Below are 18,972 nucleotides of genomic sequence, written 5' to 3' on the forward strand. Positions count from 1 at the left end.
CTCCCCTACATAGAATATGAGTCAGAAAATGCTTATTTTAAGACTTTTGGTATATATTGCTTGTGATAGTCTTGATTATCAACCTGATTGCTTGAGAGCTGCCTTGGAAATGAGTGAAGCACACGTCCTGTGTGAGGGTGAGTCATGAGAATATGACCTTGGGGACTACCTGGTCCTTGGCCCTTTCTTTCTTGCTCTCCCCTGGCTCTGCTTCCTAGCCGCCATGAATTGAGCGGCTGTCTTCTTCCATCCTCTTCTGCCATGATGTTTCTGCCTTGGCGCCAGCTGACTATGGACTGAACCTTCTAAAACTATGAGCCAAAATAAATCTTTTCTTCTAAATTGTGTGTGAGGTGTTTTGTCCCAGCAATGCAATGACAAGATGGCTAATACACCCCCCCACCCCGACCTGTTCTCATTTATATACCTTCCAAGACTTCTCTCAACAGAAACCATGAGGAGTCTCATATTAACTCAGCTCCAAGAATTGAAAACAAGTTTAAAAGATTGTGGTGACTTCTCTGAAATTTTATTCTGCCTTCCAAGAGATATGCTTATATATTTTTAATCAAAAATACTAAAATGAGAAGCATGTTCACCAAATCAAAGCCAAACTATTATCCATGCAAAAAATGTGCAGTAATATATTTCAAGGGAAAATTTATTCCTGTCTTTAGATGTCAAGGATTTGTTTTTATACTCTGTAGCATGAAGTCTTTTTGTTCTTTCCCTCTTTATTTCATTATTATGTTTTGTTGCCCAGCAGTACCTGAATGCACTGTCATTGTTGCATAATTTAGGGGTACAGAAGTCGAAAGCATGTGATGTTCCTTCCTCTCCTTTATTACCTCACTTCACCTGCCCCCCAGAAGCTGCTACATCAGCAGTCTGCTACCTTCCAGCCCTTTCTCTATAAACAAATGAAGGAATAAATCCAAGCAACATGTTAGTTATTTTTTCTCTTTCCTTTTCTTCCCTCCCTCCCTCCCACCTTTGTTCCTTCCTTTCCTCACTCTCCCGCTTGCTTCCCACTCCTCCATCTTTCTCTTCCCGGGTGCGGCACACCACCAGTATCGCATGTGCAGACATGGTCATTCTTACCCCTTCCACACATGCCAGCCCAATCCCTGCAACTCTTCGCTGGGGGTTTTCTCTGGTTACTAAAACTTATTTTTCCAACTTGTGAAGCAGGCCAAAAGTGCCAAAGAATTTTAACTTCCCAGAAGCCACCTTTGGCAAACAATAATGCCCTCGTCCTCTGAGCGGTACAACTGGGAGTATATGCTGCAGCATGTCAGAGTAAGCCACTTGCCCTTGAAGCTCTGAGTCAGAATCGGTTTTCAATAAGACAATTTAGAAATCATTCCATATTAGTTTAGGTAGAGCCGCTGTATTAATATTTTGCAGTGCGGGGTATGGGACCCAGGGCCTCCTGCATGCTAGGCAAGTGCTTTATCACTAAGCCGCAACCCCAGCCCCTTACTGCATTCTTTTTAACAGCTGCCTAATCCACCTCATGTGGGGATATCACTGTTTATCCACCTTCTGCTGTTTAATACTTAGGCTGTTTTCAATTTCTTGTTTTTGCGATCTATGCCATAAGAAACATCTTTTCCTGTAATTGTTGTGCCCTATATTTGGCTGTTATTTATAGCAGTTCATTAGGAAAATGAGCTGCTTAATCTCCAACAAAGTATGGTGATTATTATTATCACAATGACAAAAGAATGAGCAATGAAATTAACAGTGCCAAGAAGCAGCTGATTCTGGCATAAATAAATCCCATTGCAAACAATCAGACTGACAAGACTGGGCAATTAGAGATTTGCCATTTGGATCACATGCTTGGAGAGAAATGACTTGCGGTCTTTATCTGGCATTTCTTTGGAGGAAAGAACAGAGGTAGGACAGGTTTGTGGGCCAATCTGATAAACATTCTGAGGCAGGTGTCAAGGTCAAACAAGTGGGCGGCTATGTGGGTTATTTAATTTATGTGTTGCTGGGAATGGAACCCAGGGCCTTGTGCATGCTAAGCACATGCTCCACCATCATGCTGGGCTCCCAGCCTGGGGCAGTTACCTTTAAGAGGAGCTAAAGCATGAGCAGGGTGCCATGGGATGGGGCTCTGTTGAAGCACACAGTGCCCTCTACTGGAAATAAAAAGCTATAGCCCCAGTGGCAACCTTTTTTTTTTTTTTTTTTTTGGTACCAGAGATGGGACTCTGGTCCTTGCACTTGCTCAGCAGGCGGCGAAACCACTGAGCTAAATCCCCGACCCTCTACCTACGTTTTGCTTATTTTTATGAGAAAATATTTGCAATTAGAGGTGATTATCACGAGGGGGTATGCTTATTAACATTCCCTAAAAGGGCTGGGGATTAGGCTCAGTGGTTCCACTGCCTGCCTCAAAAGTGCAAGATCCGGAGTTCGATCCCTGGTACCAAAAAAAGAGAAACATTTCCTAAAACAAAAATGTCTTGTTACAATGATAAAACACGAGGCTTTTTAATGTCTCTTGCTTGAATTAAAGCCTATTCACTTTTTGTTGTTATTTTGTTTCGGGGCTAGAGATTAAACCCAGGGTCCAGTACATGCTGGGCAAGCACTTTACCACAGAGCTACGCCCCCAGCCAAGTCCAGTCTTTCCTGATGCAAACTTCATAGGCAAAAAGTGAAATCATTTGTTGTCCTAAATGTGACTCCTCTTACCTGCCTTAGAGAGAGTAGAAACTTTCCAAGCACCACCAGCCCAACAGCCCCCAAATCAGAACCAGGAACCAGTGGGCATGAGTGGCTTCCCAAGATCTTCTTACTCTACATGCTCACAAGCCTTTTGTGGTATTTGTTCAGCATCACCAGTGCTTTGGCATCAGACAGATCTGGATTTGAACCCAGTTGTGTCTGGCCTGCAAAAATTGCCCCAGTGTCTCCCCGTGCTGTGCCTGTGCTGCTTTGCAGTGTGACTTGGCAGCTATTCCTGTTAAGTCTATTTCAGGGCTGAGGATGTAGCTCAGTGGTACAGTGTTTGCCTAGCAAGTACAAGGCCCTGGGTTCCACCCCCAGCACCACCATCTCATCACTACACGCACGGCCCTTTCTCCCACTCTGGACCCTGGGCTGGCCTGTGAGACTTGGAGCCGGAGAATGTAGCAGAAGTGACTTGCAGGTTGTAAGCTTTAGCTGCAAGAGGCTTTGTCGCTTCTGATTGCTGTCTTAGATACCTGCCCAGGTGCCCGTGGCCATGACCAGGTGTGTAGATGGGAGGCTGAGAGGACCATGGAGCATAGCAAAGTCAGGTGTGGCCTTGCTACTAACCAGCTCCCAGGTAATCTACTGTTGGGAGCAATAGTACATAATTTTAGGGAAAAATCATTTGGTTAGTCCTAGTTCTTCCGCCTACAGGCCAGCTATAGCATTCCATTTTGGCCTCTGGTCACCACTGAGACCTCAGTGATCCCGTGATGCCGTGATGCTCCAGGGCAAGACCACACCTGTGGGAGACTCCCGGGGAGGAACCAAATCTTTATCTGCATAGTTCCTCATTGTTCTTAGATTTCCACTGCTCCCCAGTCATTTGTTACACCTTGTTTATCCCAATGTACTGAACTCTCTGCCAGTCATTTGTTACATTTGTTTCTCCCGATGTACTGAGTACTGAATAAAAGGTGGAGCAAGCTCAGGGGCTTTCGTCTTTATTGCCCAGAGCAGCACTGATCAGGCCCAAAGCTCAGCTTCTTCCTAGTCTCATTTTCTACCTTTCCTGTAATTCGCCCTCTGCTGCCCTGGCTCGGAGGAGACTAGGACTTACTGCAGAGGTTCTAGTAACGTCCCCTTTCCCTGTTCCCTACAATCTACCAGCTGACTGAAGACTTGTGAGCAAGCCCGGCTCAGACTGGCAGAACCATCAAACTGCCTAAGTGCAGAATTGTGAGTTAAACAAATCATTGATGTTTTGTTTGTTTGTTCATTTGTTTTTGAGACAGAGTCTCAGGGTGTTGCTCAAACTGACCTGAAACTCATGACCCTCCCACCTCAGCCTCCCAAAGAGCTGGGATTATAGGCCTGTCCTTGGCTAATGGGCTAATTGTTGTTTTTAAACCACGAATGTTGGAGTGATTTGTTACAAACCAAATGCTAACCCTACACTTAATAAGTATCTGACTTTTAAGCAACCCACTTTATGAGCTCTGAACTTCAGTTTTCTCATTCATCAAATGAGAATAACAGGGTTGCCGATGAAGCAAATGAGGGAGTAGTATGAGAACTAAGCATAGTACCCAGCACTTGGTAAGCACTCAACTATCATTATCAGCATCATCACTACTGATGTTGTTGTTATTGTTGTTCTCATTAGCAAGAACCATGTGATTACCTACTTTGGGAGGAAGGAAGAAATACAGGGAGAAGAGGGATACGGGCAGAGGAATGAACTCCTTATTAATACTATAATTTGCATTTATACCCAAACCTCAGACGTCTTTTACATCATTGTTACAGTCTGGAAGTGATTTGAGTGTGTCCCTCCAAGCTTTCACGTGTCGACATTTCATTCCCACTGTGAGATACTGATGCAACAGGGGCTTTGAGGCTGCTTTTGCTAAAAGCACTGACTTCACTTGGGCCTCAAGAAGCCCTATGGGCACCTAAAAGGATAGAAATTTGGCATCTCTGCCTTTATTTTGCAGCTGTCTCATTTCTACCTTAAACTTTGGATCGGATTCCTGCTTAACTCTGCTCATAGACATGTTAATCATTCAAGGAGTGTTCATCTAAGGTTGCTAATCCTCCCTCTCCAAGGCTAAAGACAGGAAGATATTTGGAAATCACCGAGATATTTTCAAGATTTCAGGAATGGTGAGCCCGGTGATGAGGCTGCCCTCCCCCCAAAGTGGGAGCAATTACCCCATGACAGGACCGAGGATATCCTCCCAAGGCAGGATAGAAGAAATAAAAACACGCAGTAGGGAGACAAGGAATTATATAAACTTTAAAATTGTATTTTTAAGTAAACTGCAGCTTCAAGACAGAATCAAAGTCACCCAAGGTTATGATGCCTTGGAACTTTTTTCTTCCATGTTCCTCACTCCCAAATTTCTAAGAGTCTTAAAGATACAGGTTCATAAATTCAGCCTGTGCTCTCCTTCCCTGCTATTAATCCAGACCTTCCAAGACTTTCACTCTCCAAGAAACAGTACCATTAATTGGGTACGGTTTCTCCACACTTCAAACACATAGGGTTTGCCTCATAATCTACTTGATAGCACCAGTTTTTGCTGTAATCTACCAACAGGCAAACTGATCTTAAGGAAACACTGGGTAAATTATAAATAACTCAAAAAACAAATATCCCAGATCATCTGTCTTGAGGAGCACATAAATACCCCAACCTCAGACTTTAAGGTGCCTGACCCTGAGCGCCCACACTATTTCCTAAGCATGTAGCTCTTTGATTCTGTGAAGTGAATCTCCCTACACCTCTCACTGACAAGTTCTGCTATTCTTCTCCATGGTGAGTCAAGAAAACTACTCCATCTTGACAAGGGGTGAAGCTGAGGTCCCCACCTGCTCCTTGGGAGGACTTCCTCAGGCTCCTTTCCCCTAAGCAGGTACAGTCATCTCATGATGGGAACCAACTGCCCCCCCGAGCAGCAACGACTTCTCTGGAGCAGGATCTTGGAGAGGAGATCACAGTTTGATCAAGATTACTTGACCATGCATACCTTTTGCTCCCCTGCCCTAATTCTTCTCTCCTTAACCCTGAAGTTCTTGTCAGTACAAGAAGACAGGATAGAGGATGCTTGGTTTCCCTTGTGTTCCTAGTTTGGGTATATTTAATCATTCCTTTCCTGCTTTTTTTTTGGTACCGGGGATCGAACTTGGGACCTTGTGCTTTCCAGGCAGGCGACAGAACCACTGAGCTAAATCCCCAGCTACTGCTTTTTCACTTTCACTTTTTCTATTTGATTTTTGAGGGAAGTGGCTGGACCTGTCATACTGTGACTCCCTGAGGTTGGGTCCCCCTGACCTTGGGCTCCAGTAATATTAAAAGTGGGGAAACTTAGTCTAACAATAGTGTTTAGAGGTAGGACCTTTGGGGGGATTAGGAGTAAGTAAGGCCACCAGGCTGGAGCCTCTGTGATTGAATCCTGGTGGCTTTATTAGAAGAGAGAGAAAGACTAGAGAACACCCACAATTGTCCCATCTCTTGCCACATGATACCCAGTGCCACCACAGGACTTTGATGGAAGAAGGGCATCTCCAATGCTGCTATACCACACTTAGGCAGATTCCCAAAAGAACTAAGGACTACATACTATTTAGTGATACCTGGATATCTATGTTTATACTGTAGCAGTGCAATTCGAAACAGCTCAGCTGTGTAAAAAGCTTAGATGCTCACCGATAGGTGAATGGACAAAAGAAATGTGGTACATATACACAGTGGAATATTACTCACTATAAAAAGAATGAAATTATGTCATTTGCAGGAAAATGGATGGAACTAGAAACCATCATGTTAAGTACATTAGACTCAGAAAGTTAGATATTGCATGATTTCTCTTATATGAGAAACATAAATACATAAATTAATAAAGAACTAGAGAAAGGGAAGGAAACCAGGAGGTAAACTTCTGGAGATGGGGAAGGAAGCAAGAAGGAGGAGGAGGAAAGGAAGAGGGAAGTGATGGTGTTGAAATTGATAAAAGATATGTTAAATGCATGTACCAACTTCCCAAAACAAACCCCACTATTATTCATTTATTTATTTATTTATTTATTTATTTATTTATTTATTTTTGTACCGGGGATTGAACTTGGGACCTTGCACTTGCTAGGCAGGCTCGGTGCCACTGAGCTAAATCCCCTGCCCCATAAATCTCTTTTCTTTATAACTTACCCAGTCTGTGATACTGTGTGCTTGGACAACAGAAGACAGACGAACACAGATACAAACAGACTATAAGTGACTTCTGGTTGTTGAGCTTTAAAAAGTTATACAGAAAAATCGTATTCATCTGGTTTTATGAGGAATTGCAATTGTGTAAAGCTATTCTAAATGAGTGGAAACTCCCCCTGCTTCCCACTCTGTACCAGGGATCAAACTCTGGTCCTTGCACTTGCGAGGCAGGCGACAGAACCCACTGAGCTAAATCCCCAGCCCATAAAGTATCTTTTTTTTTTTTTCCAGGAAACTCTTAATTACATTTAATTACATAAAAATATCTTCACCTAAAAGCTTCCTTAAAATGAACTTAGGGGAGCCATTTTTATAACTAGGTAAGAATAGCATCTAATTAGGACATAATTATTTTTATGTAAATAGCCAGAGTTAAAGTGATGAGGAGCCAGGGACTCTCTTGGGCAGCTAAATATTTCTTCTATGATTTTGTTAATAGTTTTTTATTTGCCCTCCTCAGAGATAAAATAGCTATTGAGTAGAATAGTTAAGAGAATAGGTGTGAAGGGTCAAACAACATTTAAATCTCAGCAGTCTGACCTTGAGCATGTTACCTCATTTCCTTAAAGTCCATTTTTCTTACCTGTAAAATGAAGATGAGACTATCTCTGTCTTCTAACGTTTTGTGAGTTTTTATTTATTCACTGATTTATTTTCCAGTACTGGGGATCGAACTCAGGACCTTGCGCTCGTGAGGCAGGCATGGGGCCACTGAGCTAAATCCCGGTCTGCCCTGTGAGTTTTTAAATGGCCACGTGTATAAAATATATAGCTCAATCCCTATAGTATAAGAGTAGCTCAATAAACAAAGAGAAGGGGTATAGTGTTAGATGAACAGCTAAATGGGAAGTGTAAAATATGCATGTATTTTTTCTTTCTCCTATTTCCTGCCATGCAACCCTGAAAATCCTTAGAATCCTGAGTGGCATCCTGTGTGCCAAGGTAGGCTGGGCGCCCCTAGGTAGCTTGAGATGAGGGGGTGCTCACTACTGAAAAGACCTAGGCAGGATTAGAAGGTTGGAATTTTCAGACCCAACCTCTTGGAGAGAGATGAGAGGCTGAAGGACAAGTCGATCACCAGTGACCAGTGCTGTCATCCGTCATGCCTGTGTGATGAAGCCTCCATCAAAACCCGGAAGAACAGGGTTTGCAGAGCTTCCAGAGAGCCTAGCACTTGGAGGTTCTGGCCAGTGGTTCCCAAAGGGAGCATAGAGGCCCCTCTGCCCTTCCCATGTGCCTTGCCCTGGGCATCTCTCCATCAGGCGTTCATTGATATCTTTGTAATAAATCAGTAAATATATGCAAAGTGTTCCCCTGGGGTCTGTGAGCCACTCTAGGAAATTAACTGAACCCAAGGGGGGCTCGTGGGAACCCCAACTGATAGCCAGTGGATCAGAAGCATGTGAAGGCTTCTGAAGTAGGGGAGGGGATGGTCTACCTCCAGGTGAGCGGTGTCAGAATTGAGGGGACCTAAACTAAAGGATGCCCAGCTGGTGTCCCCTGTTGCAGCATGGCTTGTTTGGTGGGTGGGGGGAAATCCATACACACCCAGTGTCACAGTCCTGCTCTGAGGGACGAACTGAGTTGCTGGTTGGTTTGTTTTTTTTTTCTGTATCATCGCAGGGAAACACAATGTTGGGGAGGGCTTTGGCAGGCAAGCTAGAGACCCTCCCAGCAGACTGGTAAGGGTAAAGGTCCTCCTCGCTGCTCTGTGTCCTTCATCTTATTCCGCCAGTGTCCCCTCCTCCCTTCCTGTGCTTGTGGACGCTGGGGATGGTGTTTCTCCCAGACTCCAGCAGAGGAGTCCCTTTCCTCTGCTGATCTGGGACCCAGTCTTTCTCTGCCCTGGTTACTCAGCTCCTGTGATCCCCTCTGCTTATGAATTTGGAAGCTTCTCAAAATTTCTGGTCATCTGATGAGATCTTTTTCTTGCATTCTGGCACCCTTAATGCTGCCTTCTGTTTCTCGTATCTTTTATGTCATTTCCAGGAAAGCTGTAAGAAGAAATAGGAAATGGCACATCTGGTTCTGCCATCTCGAACAAGGATTGATTTGGATGTTTTGCATATTTAGTTCCTTTCTCGTTTTTTAAATGGGAAGAAAATCCAGGTCACTATTGGAAAGCTCTTTCTTCTGGTGTCTTTGAGGAAAAAAAGGCAACTGCTCTTCTGTGAGAATGCATCTTCCAGACTCTGGGAGAACACTACCTTAGGCAGTGAATGGCTCATGAAGAATGGGCTGGTGGCCAGGTCTGGAGGAATTTCTGGCCTTGCACCCAAAGTGGAGCAATTGGCCACCAGCCGCTCCCAGCCTGGATTTATGCGGGTCTGTTAATGGTCTCTGACTCAAGCTCCGCTCCAGTGGTTTTAAAGTCTACTTCAGATCCAGGAGAATATATCAGTTGCTTATGTTGCAGTCCTGGAAGCAGCAATCATAAAGAAGGGTGAGAACAATTTAGGAGTACTGACAGTGTCACAGTGTCCCTCCAGGTGGCAGGAGGATCTGGGAGATTTGCTTGTGTGTTAAATCCATGTGGTCACATCTCCTCCCCGTCACAGAATCACACACTGTGTCCATTGTTCGTCACACTGACACTTGAACTTCTTACCAAAGCATTCAATGGATCAGATGTCTATTTGTTTATATTTATTTTTTGAGACAGGGTCTTGCTATGTAGCCCAGGCTGGCCTCAAACTTGCAGCGATCCTCCTGCCTCAGCCTCCTGAGTACTGGAATTACAGGGGTGGACCACAACACCCAGCTCCAGATACTTGGTAATTTACATTGTGTGTTCTTCCAGGCATTGTCTTGGGCACTTTACATGTATCTTCCCCAGTCTCCCCCAAAAGAGAGTAGTAGTGGATACATGACCATGGAAGCTACTGGTCCTGCATTCCCCTACACTATGACACATTAAAGCTGCTGCACTGAGAGCAATAGAACAGCCTTTTGCAGGTGCTGCCAAAGCATCAGTGTGGAGATAGTGCCCTTTGAGAATGGAACACTGCCTTGCAGAGCACAGCACACTCTTCAACCAGTGACCACTCTGTGGCTATGTTCCAATACAAAGAATATATAGGTCTGGAAATCCAGGTATTGAAGTAAGAGTGGCCTTTATTGCCATTGTTGTCAGTGACCCCTTGGGGGAGTTGTGTGTACCTCACTTCCTGCATCTTCTAAGATCTATAGGCCTAGAAGTCTTGGCTCCCAGAGATGGAAGCTTCCATCAGGGGAAGCACCCCATTACACTTTAAGTAAGAGCTCCCATCCAGTAACTTTGGGCTCCTTTTGTCAAGAAATAAGCAAACAAGAAAGGAAGTCACCATTCACCAGTCAGAAATTGATCTTAACCACCAGGAGCAGGTAGGGCCACTGTTACCTAATCAGGGCACCTAGGTAATACCCAGAACATTTATCAGGATTGCCCCTCAGATGAGTACAACAGTCACCGCCTGAGAAAGCATGGTGACCAGGGACTTAGATCCCTCGGGCATGGGGTCTTAGGTCTCCCCATGAGGTGAACCATCTAAATCAGCAGAAGTGCTAGCCAAAGGTAAGGAAAATCTACAATGGGTGACAGAAGAGAGAGAAAATAGGCATCATTTACAGTCATTAGGCCAGCAACAATAGCAGGGCCTGCTTTATCCCACAACCATCCTTGTGTAAGTGTGTACAGGAAGAGACCAGCCAGAATCTTGGAGGAACTATTCTTGGGCGGGGTGAAATCCTGCCATAAAGCACACTGATCCACGAGATGCAAGGGGTGGACTGTGGTGGCTGAGTGAACGAAGCAAGTGAGACATTTCAATCCCTCAGGAAAGACCAGGAGTGCTGCCTGCTAAAAGTTCGCAGCTGGGTCCCTTGCAGGAACTGGCCCAGTGTAGCTGCCTTGCCCAAGACCATGCTCCTCCTTAGGGGCAGCCCCTAGCCAGTGACTGCTTGGTGTAAGGGTAAGAAGTTCTAGTCCCTTGCTTTATTGAGAACAACTCTGAAGGGCCATCCAGCTTCTGAACCCCAATAGGAGAATATCTGGTAGGAGGAACTGCATGGAAAGAGGAGACAGGACAATGCCCAGAGGAGATGAGCCTAAGGAAGGCTACTGGTCCAGTTTTGATTACCTATAGGGATGAGATCCATGAGATTTGAAAGCTTGGGTTATAGAGGTAGTCCAGGGGAAGCTTGTTAATTGTCCTAAATGCCAGGTCAAAGGTAAGGAACCGCTGAGAGTTCTTGAGCAGGGTAGGTACTTTTAAGTAACTTATGTCAATGTCATTGTAGTTCCTTCCCCTGTATGCTCCCACTTTTCTTACTTGCTTACAGGTGTTGATTCCAGTAACCACCTGCATGCCAGTCTCTATTTCAGAGTGTTTGTCTGATTCAGTGTTCCCATTGCTGAGCAAAACATCCGGCACCCACATAATCTGGCTCATGGTCTCAGAGGATTCAGTTCATGGTCAGCTGGCTCCAAGGCAGGAACATCATGATGGAAGAGCAGGGTGGAGCAAAAGCTGCTCAATTCATGGCAGCCAGAAAGCAGAGCAGGGAAATGATGCCACAGAATAAGGGGACGGGACCAGATACAGTCCCCAAGGTCACACCTCCACAACCCATACAGACACACCCAGAAGCGTGCTTTACTAATTCCCTAGGTAGCTCCCAAGCTGATCAAGTTGACAATCCATCTTAACTGTCACACCGTCCTACCCGAGGGGCCATGTCGCTCTTGCTCACTGCTCTAGCCCCAGCATCCAGCATAGCCCTGTGCCATCATAGATGCTCAAGCAATAAGGGCTAGCTAAGTAAAAGAATAAAGTACTAGGAATCTATCTGATCCTCTCAAAATCTCCCTAAATTATCACAGTAGAATTCTTTACCTCCAAACCATCTTACCCACAACTTAGATTAATATACTTAAGTACCTCCCCTGCTCAAGAACTCTTAGTGGCTCCCCAATATCTACAGACAAACCCTTTGGCCTGGCATTCAAAGCCTTTAGTAAGCTTACCCCGGTCCACCTGTCCAACCTCAGCCTCTATTTCTCATAGGTTTCATCCATATAGCTAGCCAAAGCTGGATCAGTAGCCTTCCTCAAACTCTACTACAGTTGTCTCTTTTCATGCTGTCCCTTTCCTATGAAATAGTTCACATTTTCCCCAAGCCCTAATTATTTACATTCTTAATAGCAAGGCAGTAAAATGCAATGATCAGAACCCAGGCTCTGGAGTTAGAGGGACCGGGTTCGTACTCCAGCTCTGGAGCAATTTACTTTACCTCTCTGTTCCTCTTTCTCTGTAAAATGAGGTTACTAATAAAACCTGCCTTATAGGGAAAAGGGGGGATTAAAAGAGACTCTAGGTGAATTGTTTAGAACATCAGCTGCCTCAACTGTAAGCACTAAACATGGGCTATTTTCTTTTTGGGGGAATCCAATATACTTTTTCTACTTGGGCCATATAATATTTGATTCTGTTACTGTAGCACACAGACAGTCCTAGATACAGTAATAGGTAAATGAAAGGTGTGGTATGTTGTAATGAAATTTTATTTACAAACCTGGTCAAACAGATTCAGTCCTCCTGTTATAGTTTGCCAATCCCTGTTTTAGGACCCAGAACAAATGAAAGTCTTTCCTGACCCCTCTACAATCCTGACTACTCTCAGCACCTTAAATGACAGCAGCAACAACAAAGCCACCCCAGCTTATATACAGTGGACACAATTCTCACTTTCCTCATGTTCAGGTCAGAGGGATGGGAGGATGTGTTCATGGTGGCTGAGGCGCCAAATGTTTCAGGCAGACAAACTCGGGTTCTTATTCCCGAGTTCACACACTGAATAACTTGGAGGGCACCCTCTGAATCTCAGTTTCCTCAACTGGAAAGTGCAGAGTGCAATGACACAATAGTATATTCCTCCTGGGTTGCTGTGATGTGTCCAGGTGAAATGTCCAATCCATGCTAGGTCTGTTATTTTTATTATTTCACTTGAAACCCTTCCAGCTTTTGTGTTGTTACTGTTAACAATCATTACAATACTGATAAGAGTGCTGTTCTCTTGCTAAGAGTTTAGCTCCTGATACCTGAAGCTGTGATGTAGCATCACCAATCCCCGAGGCCAGGAACAGACGTACAACCACCTCTGCTTCCACAGGAGATCAGTTCTAAGACATTCCCCAGATACCAAAATCTGAGGACACTCAGGTCCCTTATACAGAATGAGGCTGTATTTCGCAGATCCTATGAAATTTCTTCCGTATACTTCAAACTATCTCCAGCTTACATATAATACAACATCATTGCTTTGTGAACAGCTGTTATACCTCATTGTTCAGGGAATAATGACAAGGAAAAAAGGCCCTTGTGTTTGGTACAACTGCAGGGTTCCGCCCCCCCAAATATTTTTTAATTCAAGGATGCACAACCAACAGATGCAGAGGGTAGGCTGCAGTTGACCAGCTGCCTGGCTGGATCACCACAGCTGGGTATTTACTTACGACTGGGGGACCCCTCCAATCCCGAACCCCACCAGGCCTCGGAGCACCAGGATCCAGCTATACACAGGTGCAAAAGCACTGAGGATGCCGTAGTAGAGAGTCCAGAGCACACTGATCTTCAGACCCTGAAGAGGAGGAAAACATGGAATCACGAAGGCTTCTCAGCACCTCCAGATAGCACGGGCCCTGTGTTACAGAGAGCTACCAATAGGGGCTTGGGCTGGAGCTCTGGCAGAGGGCTGGCTTAACATGTGTGAGGCCCTCGGTTTGAGGCCCAGCACTAGCAAGGAAGGGAGAGGGATGGAGGGAAGGAGGGAGACAATGAAAGAATAGCTAGACAGGAATTACTGAAGTCCAGGAAGCAAAAATAAGAAAGGATTGTTTCTGTACCATAAACCCATTACTGAGATTGGTTCTTGCCACATAAATACTTAATTCTGTTCTTTGGGCTTAAGCTAATTTTTTTTTTGGTACGGGGGGTAGAACTTGGGACCTTGTACTTGTGAGGCAGGCAGTGGAACCACTGAGCTAAATCCCCAGCCCTGGGCTTAAGCTAATTTCGTAGGGATTCTCTTCCTTGGAACCTAAGGATTCTTAAATCAGACACTGGCTGTAATTAACAGCAGAGAAAACAGGAGGAAAGAAGCAGAGCAGGAGAAGAGAGAGGGAGAGAAGAGGGCACCATGACTGGGCACTGAGGCTGGGCCTCCTGCAAAGGCTGTCATGTGCTACATTTTCCATCCCCAAAGGCAGGCACTCTCGCCTGTCCCATTTGGGCACAACAGATTGCAGCTGGCTCTGCACTGGCCTGATGATGCCAGGCTTCCTAGCTGCCCAGAAAACAAGGACTCAGCAGCCATGTATAAGTGCTGTCATGGAGATATTCTGAGATTCTGCAGAAATGCCTCACAGGGCTTTCTCCTTAATACAATTGTTATTCTGCTTACCGCTGATCTGCCCTTTATAGATTGACAGCCCCTGCCTGCCAGCCCGCCTTCCATATGTATTAGCCCTACTGTGTTGGCTGCAGAAATAGATACATAGACATTATCCATTCACTCATTTGTTCACTGAAGAAGTCATTCCTTCAGTGTGTATTGAGCACCTGCTATAAACCAGACACTGATAGATATTATCCACTCATTCATTTATCCATTCATTTATTCAGTATACATGTATTGAACACTTACTGTGTGCCTAGCACTAGAAGTACTGATAAATATTATTCATTCATTCATTTTCTCAATATGCATGTATTGAGTACCTGCTATGTGCCTGGCACTAGAAACAAACATATTATTCATTCATTTGTTCAAAATAAATGTATTATGTAACTGCTGTGTGCCTGGCAGTAGAGGCATGGATACATAGTATTCATTCATTCCTTCATCCATACACTATGTACATATTGAATATCTGCTATTTGCTAGGCACCGGGCTACAGCAGGAAACAGGACGTTGCAGAGTCTCTGACTTAATGGAATTTTCATTTGCATTTTTAAAATCACTGTCACATCATGACACTGGGTCCTCACAGCAACCCTGTGGAAAGAGATTGTTTTTATTTCTGCTTTACAAATGAGCACAGCAAGGGCCGTAGTTGAGTGCTTTGGTCAAAATTAGTCCCTGGGAGAGCCATACCTGGAGCCAGTGCATCTAGCCCTAAGGGCTAAACTTTGAATAAGCTGCTCCCCTCCTCCAGGGTCCTTGATGGCTCCCCATTACCTCTGGCCAAGAGCACAAAGGCACCATGCAGGTGTAATACAGCAAGGACCCCTGCTTGGCTCCAGCCAAAAATTATCATGACACAAAATGGGACCCAGTTGGGTACCACATTACCCAGTTTTTAAGAAAAACCATGCTTTGTTCATTTTTAATGCAAAAATATGTCATTTTTTGAAATGCAGACAACTGGCTTTAAAATCCCATAAAATATTGTGAGGGATAAATAAAACACAGGGCTGGAGGTACAGTTCAGTGGTAGAATATGTGCTTGGCATGCTTGAAGGCCTGCTTTTAATCCCTAGGACCAAAAACAAAAACATGTGGGTGGAGAGGCTATTTGGCCACAGGTGTCCAGTTTGCAATCTGTACCCTAGAAAGCCCGGTGACATGTGTGCCAGCTGTGTGCCATGGTGTTCTCCATTCCCAATGACAAGGACAACATTCACAGGCCATGGAGACCCAGGGATCCTCAGAAATAGAGTCCCACTGCCTGCCAGGTACCTCATTTTTCTCATTAAAGATAACATGGATCTAAGATCTTTTTTCTTGTTTTTTTTGTTGTTGTTTTTGTTTTGTTTTGTTTTTGGTACCAGGGATCGAACTGGGGTCCTTGCACTTGCGAGGCAGGCTGTGGAACCACTGAGCTAAATCCCCGGCCCCTCTTGTTTTGTTTTGTTTTCTTGAGCCAGGGTCTCCTTATGTGGTCCAGGGTGACTTTGAATTTGAGGCTGTCCTCCTCTCTCAGCCTGCAGTTGCAGGCATGCATCATAACACCCCGGTTTTGAAGTAGCTAGTGACCTGACCATATCATATTCTGAAGTTTTTTTTTCCTTCAAGCCCCAAACAATAAGTTACCATTTATCACATTCGAACCATATATCAGCAAACACCTAAATATATTACATACATTTTCTTTTTTTTCTTTTCTTTTTTGGTACCGGGATCCAACTCCGGACCTTGTGCTTGCGAGGCAGGTGTTGGAACTATACATACATTTTCTTATTGAATCTCCCCAACAACATTTTGTGCATTTGTTATCAACTCTATTTTGCAGTTGGGGAAACTGAGGCCCAGAGAGGTGAAGGAACTTGCCCTAGGTTACCTTGCTCAATAGGGGAGCACTGGGTCATGAACCGAGGTGTGTTCATCACCCTGGCTTCAGGATCACGGTCATCTTCCCCTTTCCATGGCTGCCACGAATTCCTAGGCTGTAGAAACTTCTGCAGGAATCAGAAGCCCAGCCCCTGTGAGACTGCCCAGCAAAGTCACACAGCAGAAGCCCTCTCAGAGCCTCCCAGCTAGGCCAGGTCGGATTGGGAGAGTCTCTGGCTGCTGAGGCTGGCCAGCTGCCTGGTGAGCCCGGCTCCGGAGGAGCTCGGAGAAAGCTTTCTAACTACACTCTGGTCCCTGCTCCCCGAGGCTGTGCCAGGAGTCCATGCTGAGGGGAGGAGCCCTGTAATCTGGGGTGCTCTCTCCTCTCCTTCTGGTCACCCCAGCTTCATGCAGGGTGTGGAATTTTGCCAGGTGGTCAGGTGGGACACCTTATGGGGAGCCCCTCTCCCGCTTCTTCTGTTTGGGATGGATAAATGTCCAATGAGCAGCTGAATTCTGGGCACTAATTCAGCTAAGACTCCCAGCAGCCAAGGTCAAGGTGAAGGACAAGGACTCTGAAGGCAGATGCACCTGTATTTTAATGTTGCCTTGCCATTAATGGGTACCACAAGAGTGACAAACAGTAGGAATAGAATGGACATTTATTTAGGGTCCCCAGCACTTGTTATTTCATTTTGAAATAGGATCTCATTAAGTTGTCCTGCCTCTGCCTCCTGAGAGGCTGGGATTACAGGTATACACACCACACCTGCTATAGTGGACATTTATGAAGCAACTTCTCTATGCCAAGAGCCTTTTGTGCAAGGCCATTTATTCCTTGTAACAGCCCTACATTGTTAACCCACCCACAGATGAGAACAGTGAGGCTCAGAGACTGAATAACTTGCCCAAGGCCATGCAGCATAGGAGTGGAGAAGCTGAGATCTGAACCCAAGCAAGGTGGCGCCAGCCTGTGCTTTTCACAATGATATGTTATCGCTTCACTTGTCAAGATGAGCCACTTAGGTAAGTATTGAAATAACGGCTGGGCAGTTCCAGAGATGGAGAAAGAGGATGAAGATTAACTCTTCATAAAATTGCCACTCAGCATCATTTGCACATGCGTGCACTCAGCCTCAGCACTGCTACCATCTGGGCCTGAGGGGCCGTCCTCTGCACTCTAGGATACTGGGGAGGATTCCTGGCTTCCCCTCACCAGATGCCAGTAGAGCCCGCCCCCTAGTAGTGACAGCCAAAAATGTCTCTAAGACATTATCAAGTGCTCCCCTCCCCCATGTTGAGAACCTCTGTTCTAGAAGGTGCCAAAATATGACTACTGTTCACAAAATTCAGTAAATGCCATTACTGAAAACCTGTCTATGATTTTTTTTTTTTTTTGGACAGGGTCTTGCTATGTAGTTCAGGCTGGTTTTGAACTCATTATGTAGCCAAGGCTGACTTCGAACTTGCAGTGAACCTCCTGCCTCTGTCACTGAAGTGCTGGGATTACAGGTGTGAGCTACCATGAGCCAACATAAATGTACCAAGCACCTACAGACTGAAGCCACTAGTGTCATGCCTAAGAGAAGGATCTGAGCTCAGATCAAGACTTGGCTCTGTGACAGGCAAACTCCATGGCCTTGGCCAGCTGCCAATTCTCTGTGCCTCAGCTTTCCTCTTCCAAAAGTCAGAGTAATTATTCTGCTTCTGTATCCCTTACCCAAAAGGCTTGGGACAAGAAGTGCTTCATATTTTGGACTTTTTCAGATTTTGAAATACTTGCACAGATTTTACTGGTTAAGTATCTTTAATCTAAAAATCCAAAATCTGAAATCCTCCAAAATGTTTCTAGCCTCATATTAGCACTCAAAAAATTTCATATTTTAAACTGGCCACGATGGTGCACACCTGTAATTCTAGCACTTGAGAGGCCGAGACAGGAGGGTCTCAAGTTTAAGGACAGCCTAGGCTACATAGAAAGATCCTGTCTCAAACAAATATTTTTTTCGATGGTTATTGTGGGGATTTGATGAGCTAGTGCCTGAATCATGCCTGGGGTAGTGCCCAATACACAAGGCACTATTTTCTTTTCAAAGTATGACATGCTAGTTATAGTTATGACTGTCTGTTACCTGTCTAACACCCATATCTCCCTTCTGCCTTCCTAACAGAATTATAAGTTTATTTAGGTGTCTGCCTGTTGTGCAGCTCCAAGAGTACAGTTTTATTGGTCTAAACCAACAGTTCTCAAAAGTGTGGTCCCTGACCAATGGCATCGACATCACCTGGGAACTTGATAAAAATGCTGTCATTGCTGCCCCAGCTCAGTGCCCATCCTGTGCCTGGCACTGTACAGAACAACTCACCCCATCCCCTCCATTTACCCTCCAGTGTGGGTTGTATTATGAGGAAATTGATGCTCAAGAGATCAAGAGATCAAGCCGGGGATTTAGCTCAGTGGTTTCGCCACCTGCCCCACAAGTGCAAGGTCCCGAGTCCTATCCCCGGTACAAAAAAAAAAAAGAGAGATCAGTACATTTGCATGAGGTCACACGCTCAAGAGTGGCAAGGTTAGGGCTGAACCCCGTCTACATGATTTCAAGCACAATCATTACATCACGCTGCCTCTGGAGAAACTGCAGGCTGGTGGGAAGAGTCCCAGAAAGAGAATGTCAAGCAGTCAGAGAGCGTAATTACAGAAGGC

General features: G+C 45.0%; 1 protein-coding gene across 1 annotated transcript in view; it reads right to left on the reverse strand.

The window, feature by feature from the left end:
• Svop (SV2 related protein) overlaps positions 1-18,972 on the reverse strand; it is a 78,063-nt gene that overhangs the window by 32,993 nt on the left and 26,098 nt on the right. The window contains exon 6 of the mRNA XM_004843631.4: positions 13,452-13,576. Within this exon, the coding sequence (XP_004843688.2) occupies positions 13,452-13,576 (125 nt within the window). The remainder of the gene's footprint in view (positions 1-13,451; positions 13,577-18,972) is intronic.

The sequence above is a fragment of the Heterocephalus glaber genome, unplaced genomic scaffold, assembly GCF_053883595.1.
Source record: "Heterocephalus glaber isolate CG9 unplaced genomic scaffold, H.glaber_assembly_v1.0 deba00001687, whole genome shotgun sequence".
In the NCBI taxonomy this organism is placed as follows: Eukaryota; Metazoa; Chordata; class Mammalia; order Rodentia; family Bathyergidae; genus Heterocephalus; species Heterocephalus glaber.